Source organism: Mytilus trossulus, chromosome 7, assembly GCF_036588685.1.
Source record: "Mytilus trossulus isolate FHL-02 chromosome 7, PNRI_Mtr1.1.1.hap1, whole genome shotgun sequence".
Taxonomy (NCBI): Eukaryota; Metazoa; Mollusca; class Bivalvia; order Mytilida; family Mytilidae; genus Mytilus; species Mytilus trossulus.
In genome coordinates, this window is record NC_086379.1 from 83,147,758 (window position 1) to 83,173,778 (window position 26,021).

General features: G+C 32.5%; 1 protein-coding gene and 1 long non-coding RNA gene across 2 annotated transcripts in view; both read right to left on the bottom strand.

Annotated features, from left to right (window-relative positions):
• Nucleotides 1-1,490: 1,490 nt before the first annotated feature.
• The window catches only part of LOC134726727 (uncharacterized), a 75,418-nt gene continuing 50,887 nt past the window's right edge, over nt 1,491-26,021 (bottom strand). Inside the window, exons 20-27 of the mRNA XM_063591145.1 lie at nt 22,480-22,659; nt 21,159-21,421; nt 20,833-20,957; nt 19,194-19,308; nt 18,473-18,658; nt 17,195-17,317; nt 16,104-16,542; nt 1,491-1,882 (exon numbers count right to left, since the gene is read on the bottom strand). Of these exons, the coding sequence (XP_063447215.1) occupies nt 1,569-1,882; nt 16,104-16,542; nt 17,195-17,317; nt 18,473-18,658; nt 19,194-19,308; nt 20,833-20,957; nt 21,159-21,421; nt 22,480-22,659 (1,745 nt within the window). The 3' untranslated portion in view covers nt 1,491-1,568. The remainder of the gene's footprint in view (nt 1,883-16,103; nt 16,543-17,194; nt 17,318-18,472; nt 18,659-19,193; nt 19,309-20,832; nt 20,958-21,158; nt 21,422-22,479; nt 22,660-26,021) is intronic.
• LOC134726015 (uncharacterized) lies at nt 6,848-9,593 on the bottom strand. The gene is made up of 2 exons (XR_010108618.1): nt 9,275-9,593; nt 6,848-6,918 (listed from the first exon to the last, which is right to left on the bottom strand). It is a non-coding gene; the product is annotated as an uncharacterized LOC134726015 (long non-coding RNA).

Consider the following 26,021-nt stretch of genomic DNA (forward strand, 5'->3'; position numbering starts at 1 on the left):
TGTTAAACTCAATACTTTTACTTGATCGATGTTTGATTGCTTGCAAATTGTACCAAAAAGTTTTCCATATTAATTGAAAATATAGTGTATTGTTCTGTCGAAACAACAAATCGCGATGCAAAGAGCATAAAATGTTTTGCAAAAGTGAAAATTAGTAAATCATAAACAGACCAGAATAATGTAATGTTGGGTAATGTTTGGAAAACATAGTTTATTCTTGTAAATTCGCACTGAAGTAACGGAGAAGATTTATTTAGTGTTTTTTTTTTGTCGAATTTTGCGTCAAAATGAAGAGTGTTCCAATTAATGTGTGATAAAATTGGACTGGATATTTTCCGTCTGGTTTTTGTTATAAAACTGTGCCAGTTACAAACTAATGAGGTCGAAAATGAAGAAAATATTCTAAATATTCAAGTCAGATAATTCATTTGTTGTAACAAAAATAAAATGGTAGATTGTTATGTTATTGACGCATGCGCTTTGTGTTTTTGTTCCCCAAAATACATTTAAAACTTGCAGGTTTTTTTTAATTGAATTTGGTTGAAAATGAAGGCAAATTATAATTATGATCCTAAACATAATGCTAATTCGTAAATGTTCAAACATTCGTAAATGTTCAAACATTCGTAAATGTTTAAACAAAAATACATATTTTCTAACTAGTAATTGTTCAGGCTATGAAAACTGTGATAATAGCCCGTAAACTCTTATTTGAAAATTAATCTAGAAATAAGGGTCATACAGGCATTATCTTACAAACCCATTGTATACAACTATAAGTATGCCAGTGCTGATAGGGTAACAGTCATAACGAGAATGGGTTCATGCCGACCAGGCGATAGGATACTAATTAAATTTGGAGCTCTCTACACCTTTAAGCAAATTTGACAAAAAGGCCAATCGAGCTATCTTTCGTTGTCCGTTAGCTTAAAACATCTTCTCCGTTGATACTCCTTCGACAAATTAAAACCAATCATCTCCACAATTATCATTAGAGTGTCCAGTTTCATGAAAGTGTTCGGTGATTCTACCTTCAAACCCACATGGCCAAAAATAGAATTAATTAAATAAACCAACCATTATTCTTAAAATGTTCTGTACCAAGTCAGGAAAATGCCAGTTGTTAGTTTATAGATTGTTTCTGTGTGTGTTGCATTGTCGTTTGTTTTTTTGTTGCACTTCAGTATTTCTGTTGTTTGTTTGCTTTCCTCTTGTAGTTGGTGCGTTTCTCTAATTTTAAGTATGTAACCCGAATTTGTTTACTCTCAATCGATTTATGAACAGCGGTATACTACTATTGCCTATACTTATGGTCCTTCAAAGACGATATTTATTATTTTTTTGTTTATTTAAAAAAAAATGAAAAGTAAGGAAACTGAAAACATAAAAAAATCATTTGCAATGCAGCGTTCACTAAAAAAACCGCAGATAAAGTAATGAATGATTTTATATTCCTTGAGTGCTAGAGAGAACGTCACAGACTCGAGTCTATAATTTAAAGAAGAAAAATATAATATACATGTATTCGCTTAAAACTATGTTCGCTATATTCTAAATTGATGTTCGTGTTAAAATCTTGGTTCAGTAGAAACAGACTGGTCAACTTCACGCTGATGGTTCACTTCACGCTGATGGTCAACTTCACTCTGATGGTTCACTTTTTCAGAAACGTAACCCACATCAGGTAATACAGTACTGGACTCTTTTAAGTTGTCATACTTATCTGCTTTAAACTTCTTAATAATAACTCGCCGCAATATGACCTCGTAACCTTTAAGCTTGAAGATGATAAGGGTTAATATTATGTTTAGTATCACCGACACAGCCAGAAAAACTGTACAAACAACTGATCCGTCGTTGCTTTTACAACCTTCTTGTAAGCCTAGAAAGAAAGATATATTATATGAATGTATAACTTTAATAAAGATTTTCTATTGTCTGTAAATTGTTTTTAAATGGTACTTAGCTAGGAGGAATGTAGCTTGATGGTTTATATTCATCCATCTTATTAACGGGTACCTTAATTAAAATAACAAGAAGTGGGGACATTGTATGTAAATCATATTTAGTTTTCATATCCCAATTTAAATGCAAATAACCAAAGGACGCACCCTTACCCTCTTTTAAACTATTTTTTTTATATCATGTGATGACCCGCTAATTTGCAAAGATTCTTAAAAGGAACAGTAAACATAAGAACTTTTTATTTTGCCTTTGTGTTTTACCATACAATTCATATCGCCTTTATAGACAGTGTGAATTTGTGACTTCCAAAATCGTTGTACTATTTGCTAACAATATCATTAAAATAATTTCAACACAACATATAAATTGTTTCTGTAAGAAAAGATTTCATTATTTTGCAATAGGCCAAATTAGTCAAATTACATAACTTGCAATATTTGTCAAATAATAAGAGACATGTACTACTGTCAAATACAAATAGTGTCAATCCCTCGCATGTTATAACATTAACAGTGCCATTGGTGAAATTCATTTTTTTCCAGAACATTTTTCTGTTATTTGGTCTACTTATTCAAGTAAATGTTTCCTATGTTAAGCAGTTTTTGGGTTTGAGTGTACCCGATGACTATAAATCCAGAATGTCGACTCGGACTTCCAACCCATTGAAAATGTTTATTATCAAGTACAATATTATGAAAATACACTTCAATGCTACGTTTTTAGTGAAAACAGTACAAAGCAGTGTATAAAACAATTATAAAGGAAAGTTAATCGTGTAAAATAATATAAATAATAAAAATAGAAAAATAAAAAATAAATGCATTTTTTAATTTTTTCTGAAACATAATTTAGAAGGTTTCTTTAAACAAAATACTTATCCAAACAATGTTCATAATTATGTTTATCATATACTTGTATGAAATATTACTAAAATTTTACAGTTCAATAACATTTAAAATATTAAAAGGGCTTTTAAAGGTTTGCTAGGTTTATTGAACAGATTTCTCAGAATTTCATCAGCGGGCTGATAAAGGGACCTTTATTGACTGCTTCCGGAATGTTATTACATGACTTTCCGTTCATTTCCGTGACGTTTATCACATGCAACTTCGTGCATTTCCGGAAATTTGTTCGAAAACGACAAAACAGTGCGGAAAACCGCAAGTGATTTAATACTTTTCACAAAATAGTTGAGGGGCAAATATATGTTGATAAATAAAATGCTTGTGATATCAATAAAAACAATTAAATCAAAAAAACTTTTAATCAATAGTTCTTGTCTGTATTTCTTCTGCTGAAGTATATGATAAAAAGATCATTACATGTCATTTTTCATATCAGACCCTTTATCGGCCCTCGTTCATGATATCATCCCTCGAGCCTGCGGCTCTTGGGCCGATATCATGACCTAGGGCTGATAAAGGGTCTGATATGAAAAATGCCATGTAATAATCTATACATGTCGCAGGAAAAATGGGACACCATATAAAATCGACTTGGGATGAGGGATAAACCACCATAAACCCATACACTTGTCGTTGTAATGCGTGTGGGCCATTTCTGCATTTAATGAGTCGTCCAATATATAAATACTTTATTATATATAAATCTGCAGCGTATACACATTAGTCTGCCGCCTCCCTGATTGTAATAATGACCAGTGACTCACTTTAAAAGTGAAATTGTATTAATATATATATGGTTAGTATTGCCGCGCTTTGAGCTCATGCATAACTCATGCTATTTAAGAATTGAATGCTTCTTTTTGTAAATTTATTGGGTGGTAAAAGCGTTGACCGAAGTACATTTTGTATGAAGCGCGGAAGCGCTTCATTCTAAAAATGTACGCACGGTCAACGCTTTTACAACCCTATAAAGTTTCAAAAAGAAGTATTCAATACTTATAATTACATTTTTTTAGCTAAAATCATGAAAACAAGATTTTTATCGAGTTTTATTTAACTCACCTGTGCACTTTTTTGTGGGACCTCGTGTCATCATGCTTGTTAAATGTTATTGTCTGATGCAATTGTTTACGGAATAACATGTTAGCCAATCAGAATAACGTATTCTCTTATGGTTGGTGCCTGTTATCTATTTCTCGCATGAATAGATAATTCTCGTATCACACTGTCCGGAGTGTGATACGAAAAAGTGATACGAAAAATGCGTTAATTTGATTGGCCAACGAAACCTCCTGAAACGATATTGCGGCATTTTCATTGGCTATTCGTTAGGTCATTGTTGACAGTTAAAGGTCACAATGATGTACATTTCATCCATTGCAACGGAGATAAGCGATTTCTTCAATAATATAGAAAATACGCACACTTTTCACCTTATTATATATTCTTATTCAAATATTATTACATTCTGAAGCGTACAAAATGTTTAAAAAAGTCTTATGTTGAAGATTGACGACGAACAGGACATATGACGTCACAATGCAGTTATGTTCAAGCGACTGGGTCGACGTTTCGCTGATTTTTTTTATTAAGCACAAAAAGCATGTTTACCATAAGAGAAATAGGTTTCACAACTCGGGAGAATTAGATATCGTTTGATATCAACTCTCTTTATTTAATTTAAATAGTAATAACAAACTCGCCACAGGCTCGTTTATTATTATATTGAAATTAAATAACTCGAGTTGATATCAAGCGATATCTAATTCTCACTCGTTATGAAACCTATAATTATAATGAAACTTACATCTAATGTAATTATTTTTATTTAAATATAAATATATATCATTTAAATAATAATAGGAATCGCTTTAACTTTCTATTGTACTAATTTAAATATTGAGTACGTAAAGCAAAGCATAGCGTATAAAGCTATAGTCTATTTCAAAATATGCAGCGCAAAACTATTGTCGTCAATCGTCAAGAAACATGATGATATGAAATTAGTCTCGATAACCCAGACGCATATTTAAATATAGCGTCTGGGGTGATTAACCGGACTGGTCAGATATTTATAGGGGGCGTAACAAATAATTAAATATAGAACATATCTATAAATAGCACTTCCGGTATCCCCATTCTATTTAAAAACAATTAATGCAAACAGTAAACAGTGTAACGTTACATGTATAAAAGTTATGTGATTATTAAAACTGACATTTTGTAGTTGACCCTATTTTGCCCAAATTGCAGATGGGCAAATTTAAAAGAACGATCGAAAACTGTAATTTATAGCGGTGGTCATTTTTCCTGAATTTTGTGTCACATGTAAAAAAAAATAATTAAGAATTAAGACAGAATTTTTTTTCGTGGGAAAAATTTGGTTGATTATATAAAGAAACAATGTAGCATGACTGTAGAGTGCCCTCATTATAACAAGGTCTGGGTCAGCCACTGTTTGAGTATAGGGGGTATCACGCTCCGCTATGCGCTAAGAGAGCCCAGGTATCCGTATAGGTGGACCGTTGTACATAAAGCCATACAATATACCCTAATTTTCTGGTGAATTATAGTTTCTCCGACATGTATCCCGAACGGCCTATAATCTAGGACCTCATCTTTATATTTATTGTCATTTTTTCAGTCCTGAACATTTAATACCAATATTTACCACAAGACGATAACCAAGCAACCCAAAATCAATCTATTTTTATATTATAAAACACCACGTTTAATATTCTCTTATCTTCATACTATAAAATGCTCGATAAAATGTCATTTTTCTATATTTGTATTATAGCATACACTCTCTATTCTATGAAATATTTTCCACTTGACGTTATAAGCAACCAACAATTTATATTGTATCCACATTAGTCTGTATTCTTTATTTTCCCCCCTTTTTTCTTAGTTTTGTCTCGTTATTCTTATTTCTGTAAATCCTTGTTATAATTTATGCTTTCCTTTTTATATAATCTTTCAGATATCTGACGCACTTACCTAACTCGAAAAGCACACATCAAGTTACGTTTATGGAAAGAAAAACAACTCATACAAATACTGAGATTTCAATGTAGAAAATCCTCCATAACAACTTATTACTGGCAGATTAGTGAGATCATACAATGAGCCAACTTTTTATTTACAAAATTAACTGATCTTAAAATTGCAAACGACAGAATAGTCTGAATGTTTCACAATAATCTATATCGCTCATCCTTTTGGGAAGAAAACATTTAGGGACCAATGTTCACACAATACCACTTTGTCAGTCTCCGTGTTCATGAGGAAATACATAAGTTAACCAGTCATTCATGAAACCCAATTTAATACTCTCTGAATACATGTATAAATCAATCACATGGAAAAGATGGAATGGTATTTGTCCCATACTGCATAACTTGTAAAAAAAATAACTGAAAAGTGTATTCTCCTACTACAAACTATTATGCTGAGTTCACACGTAATATATTATATACGAATTTGATTCCAATATCCATCATGTATTTAAGGGCAGCTTCACAGAAATTCTCCTGTACATGCGAACCTTTACATAAAATAAGTAGATTGGTATGATTGCTGATGAGAACAACCTAGCAAAGTTCAAATGACATGGATGTTCGCAAATATATTCACTGCTGGGCCTTCAATATTAAGAAAACTCCATACCATATAAATAACTGAGAAGGGCCAGACATGTAAATGAGATAAATTCAAACGTGAAAACTGTTAAATTTCTTATATGATTGTTGATTTGTTTAATTTCTCTGACATATCTGACAACAATGTGATTCTTGATTTTTGTTTTATTTACTTAATGACTGTCTGTGTACCTTTTTTCGCTTTATGGTTGCTGTCAGTATAATGTTTATACTGTGATTATAATGATTGCTGGCAGCTTCAGTATTTCAAAACAAATCTTTGAATATTTTTTTCTTATAAAATTGGAGCTGTTTATGATACAATGAAAATTCAAGTATTATAGATTTTTTTTAATTCTTCACATTTTACACATAATATCTGTGTCCAGAAATCTTCATTGGTTTGTCTACAAAAGAAAGTAAATGTTAAAATCATATTAATTTTTGGTCACCAGCATAGCATATATGAAAAACAAAATGTTTGGAAAAAACATCATATATAAATCAGGCCTCTACATTATCATTTTTTCTAACTTGTCCCTTCGGACAAGTTGCAAGAAAATTAACTTGTCCGAACTCTGAACTCACTTGTCCGAATTTTTAATTGAAATTCCTCCATATTGATAATATATGCTATTTGCAATAATAACACTTTCCCTTTGATTGTACCTAATAAAGATCAATAAAGGAGGCATTTTATTATGTTATATGAATACCACATCGAAATTCATTTTGTTATTTCAGACTGAAGGCTTATTTGCCAGTATGAGCTCTCTGACTCATTGTCACTATCATGTGTCGATCATTAAATCATATCTCTTTCCATACCACTAGGTTCTCCTATTCATGGACCTATATTCATTCTGAAGTAGTGGTATGGTGTAAACCAAATACACCTGGCACCTTTTTATAAATTTATTGATGGTGCCAAACAAGATTTTACAATTTATTTTGATTTTTACATACATTGATATTGATATACATGATATATGATCAGGAAGTACATAAAATATTTTAGTAAAAAATCTGCCTTTTTAGATTTTTTTTAATTTTTACATCTTAACTTATTATTTTAACATATATTTCTTATTAAATAAAACCTTTCTTAATTTAATGTTATGCTTAAAAGCAAAATCAAATGACACAAACTTTAATTTAAAATTTTAAAGTTAAGGTAAACAATGGTAGAACTCCATATCATGCATATGGAGGTGCTCCTAATTCAAGGAGGCTTATACTAAGAAGAAACATTAACATTGGGTTACTTCCCCTTACTTATTTCCCCTGGTCAATGGCTGCCAGCATGTTCAAATACGTTCAATCAGAGACATATTATACAAGTTTACATGTCTCTGGTTCAATCAATGAATATTTATTTCATTTTGTATGAACAATAAAACAATCATTCATGTTTTTAGGAATGTATAAGTCTTGAATTTGATCTATAAACATCTGACATCGATTTTTTCACTTGTCCCATCGGACAAGTAGTAAGATGAATCTACTTGCCCGACACCTATTTCCACTTGTCCCGGACAATCGGACAAACGGTAATGTCGAGCCCTGTAAATAAACATTTTAAAATGTCTTGGCGCAAGCTGAATCCCGCTACGGCATGCAAGATTATCTCGCTGTGTTGATGACACAACCCATTGGTAGCATTGGGTTGTTTCCTGTTCTTTTGTCGGGTTGATGTCTCTTTGACACATTCCCTGTTTGTAATCTCTATCAAAATCATGCATGAACTGTTATCATTATTGAAGGCCATACCGTTGCCTATAAGTGCTCACATCCACCTTGTTTGAACTTGGGGTGGATAACTGTTTCATTGGTATTCAAACCACATCTTCTTATTTTTATAATGTTGACCTTTTGGTACTTTTATTCTCAACTTTTGTTTAAGTCAACAGTATGTCCTCTTAATTATGTTGATGTCTACTTTTGGTAATGTATATCACTGGGATCAGTCATCGGTTGTTGCCTCATTGAGACCTCCTTTCATTGATGCTGGATCTATTGTTTTGCATAAAATCGAATTTTCAGTGTTTTCCCCATGCCATGTTTTTATTTTAAGGTTTAGAAAGCCAATTGGTATATGTTCACCGACAACATTGTATGATTTCTTTTATGATTTTTTTTTAGTATGGAAAAAATGCCTTTTAAAAGTGCAAAAAAAGTATTGTCCAGTTGACCAGTCCAGACTTTGTTTACTAACAGTATATTTAAACTACTTTTTATAACAACGTGTCCCACTTCTTCTATGTTTGTTTAAGCTAAATGCATTTGTTTAAAAAAAATCGAGCACAAATCATTTACACCGTTTGGTATATGTTCAAATTGGCATCTTCTAGATATACTTTGTTTGGTTTTCTTCTGCTAATGGTTTTGGATTGCTTTCCCTCTTTTAAATGTGTACAACATTGCGCATCATTCCTCCCCCTTTTTTTTTACACATATCAAAATGCTTTCTCCATTATACATTGCAGACAGATACAACAAACTTATCCTGGATGAAGTTCATATTTCATAGCACTTTCAATAAAATTTATAAAGTTAAAGATTATACAAATCAACCACAAAATGTATTTATAGCGTACACACGACTGTTCGAGTGGTCCCAGTCAATACAAAAATTGCCATTTATTATATTATTAACTGCTTGCGTAGCACGGACATACATGAAAGAATATAACTACTCAGTGTTTCAGGTTGTATTAAAATTTATGTAACAGTTTGTGTTGTTATATTATGATTATATCTTACCAAAGTTTGATGTGCTGTTATTTTCCTATGCGGTGATGGAAGCCATGCTGTCTGGTGTTTTCCACGACTTGTATGTCGTCACAGAAAAATATAAATAGCTTTAAACAACAATCGGTACACTCGGGCTTTTCAATAGTATTATCGTAATATAATTTCTTCCGAAGTCAATAACCAACTTCTTGGTTATTCGTCTTGGACATTATCTTTAAATACAAGCTAAAAAATCCGATACTATTCCGAATGTCATAAATTACCATTTTTATATCACTTGTCATCCAGACGCTCTACTTTGAAAAATAAAGCGGCTGGATGATCGAGACTAGATATGAAATATGAATATGATATGAATGGAAAACATATAACACGGAAAACACAATTAATATGAAATGCATAATCATGAACCAAAATGGATAAATATATCCGGTGACATACATATTGTTGAATTATATTTTTTTGTCGATTCGTATATATTAAACGGTTGTTTTGTTTTTCTTTCCGTTGAGGCATATGATAGAAAATTTTCATATTGAATGTATCAAATTTTTGGTCCGACGTCCGTGAACGTTTTTACTCTCAGTTAAACTTCGGGAAACACGTGAAAGGATTTATACCTTAGTTTGTTATTTTTTCTTTACTATTGAAGCATATGATAAAAAGATCACAACATGTCATTTTTCATATCGCATGTATTATCAGCCCTAGGTTCAATATCAGCCCAAGAGCCGCACATAATTGTACGACATATAGAGACACCATGTGACACTCTTAATTTTTCGATTATATTAGTGTAACAGAGTTGATTTTCTACTGAGATCTAGAAAAAAAATAACGGATATATTTACATCAATTTTAATGCTAGTAGAAAATTTAAACCCGATTTCAATATTCAAAATATGAAACTTGTATTTAAAATATAGATTAAAGAGAATGTGCCCTCAGAACACGAATGCCCCACTCATACTATCATTTTCTATGTTCAGTGGACCGTGAAATTGGGGTAAAATCTCTAATTTGGCATTAGAATAAGAAAGATCATATCATAGGGAACATGTGTACCAAGTTTGAAGTCGATTGGACTTCCACTTCATCAAAAACTACCTTGACCAAAAACTTTAACCTGAAGCGGGACAGAGGGACGAACCGACACACAGACCAGAAAACAAATAAATATAACATAACATAACATAACTATCGTAGGTGGGGCATAAAAATAGAACTCGATACGGTTAAAGAATGGAACTCTAAAACAGATAACCGAGTTGCTTCGTGTCTTAATTTTTTTACAACACGTACGTCTTTGTTTAATAGGCACATGTTTTTTGTGTAATTCACGTCTTTTTTGGTAGAGTTTAGTCATATATTTAACTAATATTCTATAGTGCGTCTTTTCGTTTTGTAATGTCATACATATACGTACTACTTTTTAGAAAGGGGAGAAGGTTGGTGCCTTTTAAAACATTCATACTTCATACATCGTTGTCGTCGGCGTCGTCTGCGTCGTCCGAAGATGGATGGTTTCCGGATAATAACTTTAGTTTTTAAGTTAATAGAAATTGATAAAATTTTGACACAAGGTTAATTACCACTAAAAGAAGGTTTGGATTGAGTTTGGGGGTTTTGGTCCCAACGGTTTGTGAATAAAGGACACAAATAAGCATTTTTCTTTGTTTTCGCACAATAACTTCAGTAGAAGTAAATAGAAATCTATGAAATTTAAACGCAAGTTTTATGACCACAAAGGGAAGGCTGGGATTGATTCTGGGAATTTTTGTCACAGCAGTTTAGGAATTAGGGACCAAAGGGTCCCAAATTAAACTATGTTTGTTTCATCAAAAATTGAATTATAGGATTATTTAATATGCTGAATCTAATCGTGTATTTAGAATCTAAAATTTTGGTCCCGTTTTCAAATAAGTCTACATTAAGGTCCATTGGGGTTCTTTGCTGTCCTCAATCTAAATATGTACTTATAGTTTCGATTACGTGCCCAGTTTTCAAGTTGGTCCAAAGCGGGGTCAAAAATTAAACTATCTTTGAATATGATCATATATTAAGCTATACTCCCAGTTCATACATTCCCATATCTAACTGAATCTTACCTCGAAATCCAGAAGTTTATAATTTTTATAATTTTTTAGATGACACGACTACTTCCAGAGCTAAGGAAGTTTGACCTATTTTTATAATTTGGATTGTCAATGGTTTCTGAGATACAACAGGGATTGAAGCCAGAGGCAGGGGATCACCCCCACCCCCTCCCCCTTTTTTGTGGAAAAAATGGTTGATTAAATAGGGAATCACTGAAGAATAACTGGAGCCCCTCTAAGGCAGTCAATGGGCCCCTTTTATGAAAGTTTCTGGATCCGCCACTGGAAGTGGTATAGATTTTATTTTAATTCGATTAAGATAGATTATTTTCCATTGTGTTCATTTTGATCCCTTTTGGTAAAGTCAATGTTGTTGAGTTTAAAGTGAAAATCACACTTAACCTCATTTTTTTTATTAGTATTTAATATTCTTATTTCCAAACCGAAATTTATGGGGTCTTTTGCATAATGTTCCTAATTGTCAACTCTTTTAAACGTAAGAATTAAAAGCTTTAACCGTATCCAATTCCTTACTGTGTCCCAACTTTTTGTTTCAACACTTACTAAATTGTACTGCAATTACGCGGGCATCATTCAGTGTATGCTTATATCAAAGAAAATGCATCGACTAGCGACGTTCTATCAATGTTTTCTTTAATCTTTATATTTAGAGAAATGGAACAAAACATCTGTTATTCGATTTTTTAATAACTGGATTTAAGTATGGCCGTTGCATTTTGGGTACTCCTCATTACGGAACCATTTGAAGGTCTGTTTAGACCAATTTTTCTTTGATTCAATATGGATTCAAAAACATAGTTTTATTTAATGTCGATACATAGTAAACAAAGTACTAAAGTTAGCTTTTAAAATCGACATTTTTTCAAAATTCAAAATTAAATTGGTGTAAACAATGATACCTCTACAAAATAAACACAGAAAGGAAATTTTGTCTAAATAATAAAAAAAACGTAGGTGATTTTTTTTTCAAAATAGGTGCAATTTATACTATTGTTACTGTGTATATTGTTTGGTGAATTATGTGTAAAAAAAAATAATGATAATACTTTATATTATTATTATTTTTTAATAGTAATCAATTCATTATGAGCTCTGTAAATTGGGAATAAAACATCCTCTTTTAAACGCTTTATCGATTACCACTGTGCCTGAAGTGAAATATTTATAAATAGATATTAGAACGTTGACGTGATAGAAAGCCTAATTTAGAACATTGTCTAGTCTAGAAGAATTAAAGCCGGGAAGGAAATAAGTTGAGTTAAAAGTGAATTTATACTTAAGATTTGCATTATTCAATGCATGGAACGACAAACAAATGCTGGCCCCTCGTCATTCTTTGGAGATATGTTGATAGTGGCCTGGGTCTTCCCATGGACAGAAACATGTAAGCGCCTGTGTATGAAACACCTCTTTAGTCTTCCTTATTTTTTTGTAATTTTTGAACAGGCAAATTCATCCAATGTCCCTCCTCCTGAGTTCGGAAGTGCTAAGGGATGTATAATAAACGTATTTACTCTTTTGGTATTTAGCTGTATTTTGCCTCCGAATGGCCTTACATCACCTCCGAATAACCTTTTGACGTCAAGCAATAATCACTTTCTAGTTGTGACTTCATATGTTTTGAATTATGAAGTCAAAGTTTACGGGAACCTGTGTGATGTTATGTAATGGCGGACAAATTTGCATACAAGTGTAAATACGTCTATTGTATTACTAGCACTTGTCGCCCTATTAACGCCATGTAAGTCCGCCAGTAATTATCATTTATAGAAACCATGCACATCCCCTTTTCATAACTTGGTCTAACCATAGTCCCCCAGCCAAGTACACGATAATATAGCAGTTAGTGTAGTAAGTATTGTGGTGCTGAACACCAATATACAGTACTGAACCAGTCCATGTTTTATATGTGCCTTATCATGTATCCGTGACGTAGTACACAGAACACACGATCCCGAACTCTACATGTATTAACATTATTGATTGCATTGATTATTCCTATTATTACTGTATTTTATGTATAATTGCTGTATCACCTGAATAAACCCTGGTGAGTTTCATATATATTGTTCTTATATTATTAATTATATGCTCGGATCACAACAGTAATATGGATTTACCTACTACAGTTTTATGCCAGGACTTACCTTTTATTCACGATCATTATTTACGAAGGCTTAGTGAAACGGCTGTAAAACCTCAGATTTATTAACGATGGTTGACACTATCACTTATTTTTCTTTTCTTTTTTATTTATTTTTTCAATAGTCAGGATTTAACATCACCCTTACAGCACCACCTGACTAAGGTTGTACAGGGTTTCAAATATATAACAACATAGGACTATTGTTTTATCAAGATTAAAACAATCAAAAAATAAATTTTTTTTGAAAATCTCTTTCACTATCACTTATGGGTCTGATGACACGTAGACTTCCGAAGGCTTTGTAAAACGGTGGCCAGGTTTATGAACAAAAGATGACTATGTTTCCTGTACGAATTAAAATAGTTATCAAAAGTACCAGGATTATAATTTTATACGCCAGACGCGCGTTTCGTCTACATAAGACTCATCAGTGACGCTCAGATCAAAATAGTTAAAAAGCCAAATAAATACAAAGTTGAAGAGCATTGAGGATCCAAAATTCCAAAACGTTGTGCCAAATACGACTAAGGTAATCTACTCCTGGGGTAAGAAAATCCTTAGTTTTTCGAAAAATCAAAGTTTTGTAAACAGAAAATTTATAAAAATGACCATATAATTGATATTCATGTCAACACCGAAGTGCTGACTACTGGGCTGGTGATACCCTCGGGGACGAAACGTCCACCAGCAGTGGCATCGACCCAGTGGTGTAAATAGTTATCAAAAGTACCAGGATTATAATTTTATACGCCAGACGCGCGTTTCGTCTACATAAGACTCATCAGTGACGCTCAGATCAAAATAGTTAAAAAGCCAAATAAATACAAAGTTGAAGAGCATTGAGGATCCAAAATTCCAAAAAGTTGTGCCAAATACGACTAAGGTAATCTACTCCTGGGGTAAGAAAATCCTTAGTTTTTCGAAAAATCAAAGTTTTGTAAACAGAAAATTTATAAAAATGACCATATAATTGATATTCATGTCAACACCGAAGTGCTGACTACTGGGCTGGTGATACCCTCGGGGACGAAACGTCCACCAGCAGTGGCATCGACCCAGTGGTGTAAATAGTTATCAAAAGTACCAGGATTATAATTTTATACGCCAGACGCGCGTTTCGTCTACATAAGACTCATCAGTGACGCTCAGATCAAAATAGTTAAAAAGCCAAATAAATACAAAGTTGAAGAGCATTGAGGATCCAAAATTCCAAAAAGTTGTGCCAAATACGACTAAGGTAATCTACTCCTGGGGTAAGAAAATCCTTAGTTTTTCGAAAAATCAAAGTTTTGTAAACAGAAAATTTAGAAAAATGACCATATAATTGATATTCATGTCAACACCGAAGTGCTGACTACTGGGCTGGTGATACCCTCGGGGACGAAACGTCCACAAGCAGTGGCATCGACCCAGTGGTGTAAATAGTTATCAAAAGTACCAGGATTATAATTTTATACGCCAGACGCGCGTTTCGTCTACATAAGACTCATCAGTGACGCTCAGATCAAAATAGTTAAAAAGCCAAATAAATACAAAGTTGAAGAGCATTGAGGATCCAAAATTCCAAAAAGTTGTGCCAAATACGACTAAGGTAATCTACTCCTGGGGTAAGAAAATCCTTAGTTTTTCGAAAAATCAAAGTTTTGTAAACAGAAAATTTATAAAAATGACCATGTAATTGATATTCATGTCAACACCGAAGTGCTGACTACTGGGCTGGTGATACCTTCGGGGACGAAACGTCCACCAGCAGTGGCATCGACCCAGTGGTGTAAATAGTTATCAAAAGTACCAGGATTATAATTTTATACGCCAGACGCGCGTTTCGTCTACATAAGACTCATCAGTGACGCTCAGATCAAAATAGTTAAAAAGCCAAATAAATACAAAGTTGAAGAGCATTGAGGATCCAAAATTCCAAAAAGTTGTGCCAAATACGACTAAGGTAATCTACTCCTGGGGTAAGAAAATCCTTAGTTTTTCGAAAAAATCAAAGTTTTGTAAACAGAAAATTTATAAAAATGACCATATAATTGATATTCATGTCAACACCGAAGTGCTGACTACTGGGCTGGTGATACCCTCGGGGACGAAACGTCCACCAGCAGTGGCATCGACCCAGTGGTGTAAATAGTTATCAAAAGTACCAGGATTATAATTGTATACGCCAGACGCGCAAAAACGTTTAGAATGATGCGAAAATCGGAATATTGTCAATTAAATTTATAAGCTTGATTTTCTCAATCGACTGATAAATTTAATCGATTTGGCGTTCACACGGTCCGATTCCAGTTAAAACGTCGGATGGAAATAGCGTACGTTTCGATTTCAAAACGACGTTTTGACTTGACATTCGACTTCAGATTTTAGTGTTCACACGATACGATTTTAGTCGAAAGCAGGTGCACAGGTAAAAATCGAATGAAAATCGAATGGAAAATCGTATCGTGTGAATGCACCTTAATATAATAAACCGACGAAAAGATGAGGAGTATGTCTTATTGACCGTAGACATTCAATTGGTATTGTAATGTTTAATAACTGTTAACATTATTTCTTGGAAATATTGTGATACCTGATGACATCGATGATTTTGTTGAGTCAGTTATCGATATCTTTGTTGATGAATCAGTAAGCAATGTCTTTGTAGTCGAATCGTACACCTTAGTTGTTAATTTTGACATCGGTCGGCTATAAGTTGATGAATATGACGTCAACCCCTTAGTTGAAGATTTAGTTGTGGGTGCCGTTACAGAAGAGTAGGTTGTTGACCCCTTAGTTGATGATTTAGTTGTGGGTACCGTTACAGAAGAGTAGGTTGTTGACCCTTTGGTTGATGAAGTACCTGGTTTGCTTGTCGGTTCAATGATAGGAGGGCCCACAGTTCCATTGAAAACATTCTTCATTGTTGTCATTAACGGGTATTTGCCATGTCCACATGTACCATGGAAATCATCGATGTCTATTGCCCATATCATACCTCCACCTAAACTATTGTTAATGACATATTTTGTCTGAAATGAAAAAAACCCAAAACAAATGTATGCTAATCTTCGATAGTGACTGCTTCACGAAAATATTTTTATTCTGCTACATAAATATGTGCTGTTTTTGACATTATAATCCACATATATCGGGTACTTGCATCATTAAATCATGCTAAATTACTGAAATCTTTACAATTTTAGCATTTTAGTTAAATTTTAGACGGTTTTCGACTTAAATGGAAGTGGGCGCATTAGTGTTCATTCTAAATATTTAAATGGAAGTTGTAGTTGATGATAATAAGTAACATATTTAAAGGTTGAGGGCGAACATGGTTGCGGCCACTTTCATTTTTGACAAAAACTATCTGAAAAGTGACATATTATGGCATATTTGATAGATTTTTCATATTTAAGCTTGAATATGAGCGTCTGAAATGACTTAATCAGTTCAAACATTTAACCCAAACTAATAGAATCGACTGAAGTAGACACTTAAGTGTTTAAAAAGTGTCCAAAATCTTTCATCAGATGAACCTGAAATTTGAGGCCAAAATCGGCCATTACCGGACCTACACCTTTCCCGTGAACATGTGTGTATCCACTCTCCAAAACCATGACTGTTGACATCTTTCCCAAAATCATTTCGTTTTTAAATGCGCAATTGATTTTCCAATCTTACCTTTATTTCAATACTTCTAGGATTATCGTAACCAACCCATTGATTGCCTTTGAAGGCATATGGTACTTGTTGTTCATCTAACCAACCTTCCGTCCATCCATGCTTGTTGATATTAGTACAGATCTATGGAAAAAAGATTGAGTTAAGAGATAGGTATATAGTTACAACAACTTCAAAAAAAGTTTGTATTTTATTAATCAAAACAAAAAGATGTGTTATGAATGGAAATGCGAATACTAGCCAACTGAAGGACGCCTCCGGGTGCGGTATTTTTTCGCGGCATTGTAGACCCATTGGTTGCCTTCTGCTGTTGTCTGTTCTATGGTCGAGTTGTTGTCTGTTTGACAGATTCCCCATTTCCTTTCTTAATTTTCTTAAAACAAAAGAACATTCATCATAGATCTGCATATAATATTTGGCACAGAATATTAAAAAAAACCACCTGTCAATCAAAAAGACAAAATGCTTTATGATAATGTGTCATTCTGATTGCATTCTTCAAATGACTATAGTAACACAATTTTATTTGTTTTGAAATCCATTATGCATCACGATTTTTAGTAATGAGAGTTTACAATCAGTGCTTGTTACAGATATGGTTTGTAACCTTCTATTCTAAAATTCCTCGTTGAAAAGTGATTTTTTTTCTCAGTACGACCTTTACTTAATTTAACTATTCTGTTAAAATCCATTTGATTTCCTGATATTTATCTCTTACGATTAAAACGTAACCACATAGCTCTAGGTTTCATATGTTTAGTTTTAAGCATTTAGAATGAGTATAATTCATTACAGTGCCTTCGACGCTCACAATTCAGAATTTTTTTTTAATACAAAATGACATAAACATATACATAGAAATTGAGGTCCTTTTATTTAGACTTTATATTAAGGTGGATGGTCAGTATATACGTCTATATAAGATAGAACTGTCTTACACTGTCACCGAACTTGTTTTCTTTGAACAAGTAATAGATGAACATTTTAATATCATTCAAGTACAAACATTTACTATATGAGCTATCTCCCCTGAAGTTAACAAGTTGAGACATTGATTAAAAAAAAAACCCAAATATTTTGTATTTGTTAAAACATTATCGATAATGCAATAAGTCATTGGATTTTATTAACATAAAAAAAAGTCTTACACAAACCTTGCGAGTCTGTCTGAAAATATGCATAGTTTGGCAAGGAACTAAACCGATTATGTACTGCTTTTGTACAATACAAGATGGCGGTTAATAGTGAATCTACCTTAAAGCAATTTTGGAACCATACCTCATAATACGATTGAAATCCCTTTTCTCGGGTATATGTTCCAGCTGTACCTTGACCGGTGGTAGGAGCACCAAATCCTGTGTCGGCTAAACTTCGTAATGTAAAAGATCTTCCATAGGTTGCCATTCCTACAATCAGTTTATGTTTCGGTGTTCCCCCATTCAACCACATCTTAACAGCAAAATCCTTAAAAAAACCCAGAAACATTAAATGAAAAGTAAAATCACAAAGATACTGAACGAATGGACAAGAACTGTCATATTCCTGACTTGGTACAGGAATTTTCAAATGTAGAAATGGTGGATTAAACCTGGTTCTATAGCGCCAACCCTGAACCCCACTGGTATTAGTGTAATTCTGACTGTTAAATGTAACACTCATTTAACAATCATTTGCATTGTCATTTCGGGGCCTTTTATAGCTGGCTACGCGGTATGGGCTTTGTTCATTGTTGAAGGTGGTATCTAGAGTAGTTAATATGTGTGTCATTTTGGTATCTTGTGGACAGTTGTCTAATTGGCAATCATACCACATCGTCTTTTTTATATCGTGAATAATCTTGTGTGAAATTCTTAACGTGAACTTTTTTAAAGAACGCAAGAAATTTTTCAAGGTTAAATTCATATTCAAAAGTTGAGATGTTGAAAATAATTATCTTTGTGTTTGATGATATACAAAGCAATCACTATTGTTCACTGTGACAATGGACATTAATACTTACTATATTATACGCTTCGTTAGGAGCCAAAGATTTGTACAAAGGACTGTTATGTTGTGTAACGCTGTTGTAATCGCTGAACAAATCATATGACATGAGATTGATGAAATCCAAATGTCTGAAAAAGCATGGAATGAAAATAGAATAACATAAACAATTAATTATGTATGTTGGCGACATTAACAGTACATTTGAAGCTAGACATTGTGATTACTATTATATATACGACCCAAGATATAGAAAATAACAGCTGATAATAAATAAATTAACAAGAGGATTTCAAACTCTGAAGTTAAATACAATAAGTCAATACCATGGCAACAAATAAAAAAAGTCGAAACAGGAAAACAACAGTCTACAAAACAGGTGCTTCAGATGGGTAAGCAGATACTGCCTCACATTTGGCACCGTCGTATTATTTGTGTCATGTAAGTACAAATTGAGGTATAATTTCTTGTTTGAATATGTTAAAAATCGAGAAGAAGGCATTATTGTGGTTATGAAAGTTCAAATGTTTGGCTTTAAGCGTTCCTGATGAAGGTAAATCCAGAAAAACTTTTCGGATGCATAGAATTATTAAACGTGTTGTTTTCAATTTTTTTGTAACAAATCTGTTGTCATCAATAAAACCGAAATTATTTCTCAACAGTTATTAACCATGTATCAAGCAATCATGATGAGAAATGCAATCATTGGAATATCTTTTTAACCTGGAGATATATGATTAATATGCAGAGACAACTGGAAAATCACCATATAAAAATAAAAAAGTTAACAATTTGAAAGTTGGAATCATCTCTTATGTAATTAAAGCTGACCCTTTATTGGCAACTTCTATATGTAAGTTTATTGATGAATTAATGTTATTGTATCCATGGTATCATATATCATCTCTAGTTAGATGGAATAGATGCTCTAAACATCGTAAGTAACCAAACTTTAAGTTGATTTGTTAAAAGAAATCATTTATATAGTAGAACTTAAAAATTAAAAGACATTCTAAGCTGTTCATTTTTCTTAAAAAGCTTTCTATAAAGTCAGCCTCAAATGAATTAAGAAACGATTTTGAAAGAAGAGGTGTAAACTTGTTTTTTTTATTGAAATGCCAATTGTTTGTTAAAAGAACACACATTCTCAGAATGATACAAATATGTAATCAATACAAAAACGTATCCATTTGGCGCTGACAGTATAAGAAACACCCTTGTTTGAGTCAGAGAGTTTTTTTTTTTTTTTCTATCTATGATTACACATCGTAAAACAAGTTCAAATATAGGTTGATTAATATACCATAACATATAAATATCGAACAAAAAGGAAAATTAAGAACAGGAAGTCCCTTATTATAAGGCAAAATCAAAAGTTATAATATATTTAACGAGTATGAAATACGTGACGGTTATACTTAGGTTATCATTATGAATGATACACCAATACATAATACACGTACTTGTAGTTACTAAAATAACAAAATTTTCACTTTTCTTTGGTCGGGTTGTTGTCTATTTGAAATATTCCAAATAACCATTCTAAACTTTATTGATTACAAAATTTCGAATAGTATATTCAATATCTGAAAATTGCTTGTTTAAAAAGAAACTATTTCTATACTCTTTTGAGAAAGTTGGTATGACAAACTTACTGTGCAATTATGTTGATTTCATACGCACTTTCAATAGTAGATTTACCGGCTGCCACAGCGGCAGTCAACAGAAGACGTGATTTCCCCGATTTCAATACTTCATTGTCATACTTTGTACTTAATGTCTGGAATGAAAAATGATATACTAGTATACACAAATTTGAATGTGAACGTTCCTGATGGAGGTAAATAATAAAAAGCGCTTCTGACAGATGAAATGCTTAGTTTTTTGTTTTCAATTTTCATTGATAAAACTTTTGTTTTGCATGATTCCTGTATTTATGTCATTTATCGATACTTTCCAACAATAAGAATAATCAACTGACCTTTACTAACTGAGAGAACCTCTGTTTATCTTCAGACGGACTTCCTCTGTTGGCAGGATATTCCCAGTCAAGATCTAAACCATCGAAACCATTAGTCCTGAGGAATGTCAATGAGTTTGTAGCAAACTCGTTTATATTTAATTGGTTAGCTACCACCTGGGTGAAAGGTGCACTGCCATGATTCCATCCTCCGATAGCTAGCAGGATCTTTAAGGCAGGATTTTTACTTCGTACATCACAAATCATTTCATACTGACCTTTAGCTTTGAAACACATTAAGTCAAGGTAAACAGTAAATAACAATACATGGAAACAAATATCACGAAATAAGATAACGTCATCATTCATTGAAAGACAAATTTATTATTTATTGTTTGCTTTTGAAAAAGTACTCATTTTATATTAATGAATTATTACATATACTTATAAATTTAGCTTTTAAGGAATATCAATCTATACACAAGCGTCCAAAGCATAATTTCTAATATTCCTTTAGATATCCTTTAACTATTCTTTAGCTATCGCCTCTATTTATAAATTTGAAGTAATGCAATCAATATTATGAATACATTACTCCACTTATTAATATCATTGCATATTGTACGGTTCTATATTATTTCATGTCATTTTATATAATATACGCTGGATAATTTACATAAAGGTAATAGTAGTACTGTATACCGCTGTTCAGTAGTCATCAATCCATAACAACAGAACAACAGAAACACTGAACTGCTACAAAAACAAACGCCAACATACATAGAAACGGAGTATGAGATAACAAATGCTATATAAATAAAGGCAACAGTAGTATACCGCTGTTCAAAACTCATAAATCCATGGACAAAAAACAAAATCGGGGCAACAAACCAAAACCGAGGGAAACGCATTAAATATAAGAGGAGAACAACGACACAACACCGAAACGCAACAGCACACAGAAACGGACCAAGCAACAGACAATACACCACGAGAATAACAAATATAACATCAAAACCAAATACATGAATATGGGATAGACAAGTACCGTGCCACGTCTTATCTCAAAAATAAGAGAAAACAGAAACGACTCAACGTTAAAATGCAACACACACACACAGAAACGAACAATATTATAATTGCGGACTTGATACAGGACATTTTGCACCTGTTTTTATAACTAGTTAAATCTCTTGCTTATATGGCAATGTTAAAATTACCACAGATTGACACAAAAACATTCAGAACAAATACATGAATAAATAACCCGTTCATTGAAATCATTTCATAAATACGGTTTGATATTTTGTAGACCTTATATTATCAACTATTGAAAACCTACCCCATTCATTGATATCATTCCATTCGTACGGTACGATGGTGTTGCCCACCACTTTGGCGAATGCATATATGACGTGTGTACATAGATAGGGATCTACATCACTAGCCATATACTTTCCGGTTCCAGGTCGATACTGGGCCCAGTTTGTAAAATAGCATACTCTTTTATAATTTCCCAACACTAAAATATATACGTATTCAATATAAAATTATGCAATTTCATGTAAAACATTCACCCAATCAAAGCTGTAAACGTTAACCTGTTTTACTTGCATAATGCAAAGTAGAGTTTGTGTTGCTCATTCATAATTTTCTTTGGTAGTATTATGTGATATCGTCTTGTCGGCGTTTTGTTTATCAACGCATTAATTATCTTCTTCTAATATGATTTAAATGATCTCGTGTAAGTCCCCTTTTCAAAGACTAATACATTTATATTGTAATATCATAAGAAGTCATGTTTTTTCTCCAGACTGTTCATGGTAGCTCTTCAGTAAATCCCTTAGATATGCACTGATAGTAGTTATCAATAGTACCAGGAATATAATTTAGTACGCCAGTAGGCTTTTCGTCTACATAAGACTCGTGAGTGACGCTTATATCAAAATAGTTATAAAGCCAAACAAGTAAAAAGTTGAGGAGCATTGAGGATCCAAAATCCAAAAAGTTGTGCCAAATACGGTTAAGGCAATATATACCAGGGACCAGAAATTACTTAGTTTTTCGAAAAATTCAAAGTTTTGTAAACAATATTTATAAAATGACCACATATATGATCTTCATTTCTACACCGAAGTGCTGACTACTGGGCTGGTGATACCCTCGGGGACGAAACGTCCACCAGCAGTGACATCGACCCAGTGGTGTAAATAGGTATCAAAAGTACCATGATTATAATTTAGTACGCGAGACGCGCGTTTCGTCTACATAAGACTCATGAGTGACGCTCATATCAAAATAGTTATACAGCCAAACAAGTACAAAATTGAAGAGCATTGAGGATCCAAAATTCCAAAAAGTTGTGCCAAATACGGCAAAGGGATCTTTCTGACCGTTAACAATAAGCAACACTCAAAATTGTACATTGAGATATAAATGACATAGAAAAAGAATCAAACGATAACGCCAAACCACAATAGTATTAATATCTGCTTTTTTTATTTGAAATATTCAATTATTATTCAAATCAATGTTCTAGTGCTCACGTGACTGTCTTCTGTCTTTGCAATTTGTGTTCGTTCACCAAACCATTGCGACCAAATATTTGAAAATAAGTGTTAAGTTATATTCCAAAATACAAAGGGCAGCAAGATGTACGAAATACATGTAAAGCAGTCAACTAATTTTTGTGAGCGATTCTTTTTCATATGTTTCATATAATGTTGATCTAATTTTATGATAGTTGGTTTTGAAAAAAGAAATACAAACAATCCAAAAAACTTTAATTTCAAAAAGTGATTGTTTATAAAAGCTGACAACACCAAACACTATGAATCAACGAAACAAGAAAAACTAACTGCCATATTCCTAAACACTTGATTATTCACATGTGTTAAATGGTCTGTGAAGCAGCCACAACAAGCACAAAAGATAGTATCTTGTAATGAACTACATCACATCTAACTATGAGGACGATTACTTAATTGTGACCAACTGTTTAACTTGAAATAATAATCGTCTTTGATTTAGACAGAGGTGTTCACTAACGAGATTTTATCTGTGTCTTATTTGTTTGGAAATATCGTGACTAACAAAACTTACCAGATGACAAAGGAAGTAAAAGAACCAGACCTTTGAACCAATTCATCTGAAAAGGAAATAAATGTATACTGATATGAAAAGAATAGAAATTTAGATAAGACTAGTTTATAACTGAGGTTAATAGAACGCAAATATTTGTTTGTATATTCGAATCTTTTCTTCAAGGCAATTTTCATGTAGGACATTTTTCTCTTAAAGACAATATAATAAAATGTTAATTTAAACACTTCTCTAAGAGTTTATGTTTTTTATCGTTATTAATGAATTAATAGGAACAATATTTCTAAATCCAACCAAAAACATTGTTGGTATATTTGTGCAATCCAATCACTAACACACGTTTACAAAACCCTTCACAACTATTTGATGTAATGACAGAAATTCTCAATACGTATGTTGTCTTTTCAAAAAGTAAAAAAACTGAAATACCTTACTCCGAGAAAAAATTAAAACGGAAAGTCCGTAATGAAATGGTAAATTTTTGGGAAAACATTTTCTTATGTACAAAATGGTAGAATTTACTTGACAAACTACCTATAGATATGAATTCACTGAATATATTCCGTGGTTACCCAGTGACTAATTCACAGAGATACTCGGCCAACTGCAGTAGGTAGAGTAATTTGGCAAAAATTAAAAGAAAAGTGCAATAAAGATATTATTTTAGAAAAAAAAAGAATTTACCTGACTTTATAACTAACTAAATCGTGCACTTGTATGACAGCCGCATATAATTCTATCATATTGACCTTGATGTGTGAGCAACATAAAACAGACTGCTCGATGTGAACCTATAATCTGTATTGAAGACCGTTTTTGAACATATAATGTTTTTTTTATTTTACAAATTGTGACTTCGATAGAGCGTTGTCTTATTGGCACTCATACCACATCTATTATTGGTAAAAAGGTCAAAGATAGGGGTACAGCAATCACCATTGTGTCATTATCACTATGAAAAGAATTAAATATGCAAAAAAAAAGGCTTAAAGACAGACATAAGCTCATCAGAAAAAAAAGAATTATAATTATCAAAAGACTTTTGCCCATTATTTTTTTTATATAAATTAATAAAAACTGTTTTACTCTAAACAATTTCAAACTTACCACTGTCCTGAAGTGACATACGATGTCTTGAAATAAATAAGTGTTCTGTGCTCACTTGTAAGGAAACAGTTAATTTAAAAGATTATTAGTGGTTTATATATCCTTATATGGATCTTTGTTTTTTCATATGTTTTGTTGGTGTGATTTACTGTGTAAGATAGTAAATTAACTTAAACAATGTTTTATTTCCTCACATGAACTTTCAATTTTTGTTTTGATTCTGTTATAAATCTTTTCCCGCTTATTGTATAAAAGCGAAACAGAGTTTACATACACATATATATTAGTCAATAACGCACATGACAACGTTTGCCTTTGAACTGTATAGACAATATATATTTCCGAAAAATAGTACCTAAACGAGTATTGTTATGATTTTGAAATGGTGTATTCAATATTAAAGAAACAAATAAACATTGATAGATATTTTTGATACATGAACAATTTTCAAAAGTAAACAAAATTATTATCTTGGTATGTAAGCGGAAGAAATAATTGTTGCCTCCATCAGCAAACGTTAAGTCAACATATATTACACATTTTAACGTTAAAAATCATTTAAGCTAGAGATATTATAGAAGAAATCAGCAGAGTTACGGCATATGTTGAATTTTCTACGTCTGCGATAGTCTGAAATAGTCAAAATTCAGCCCACTTATGATAAACGTCTTGATA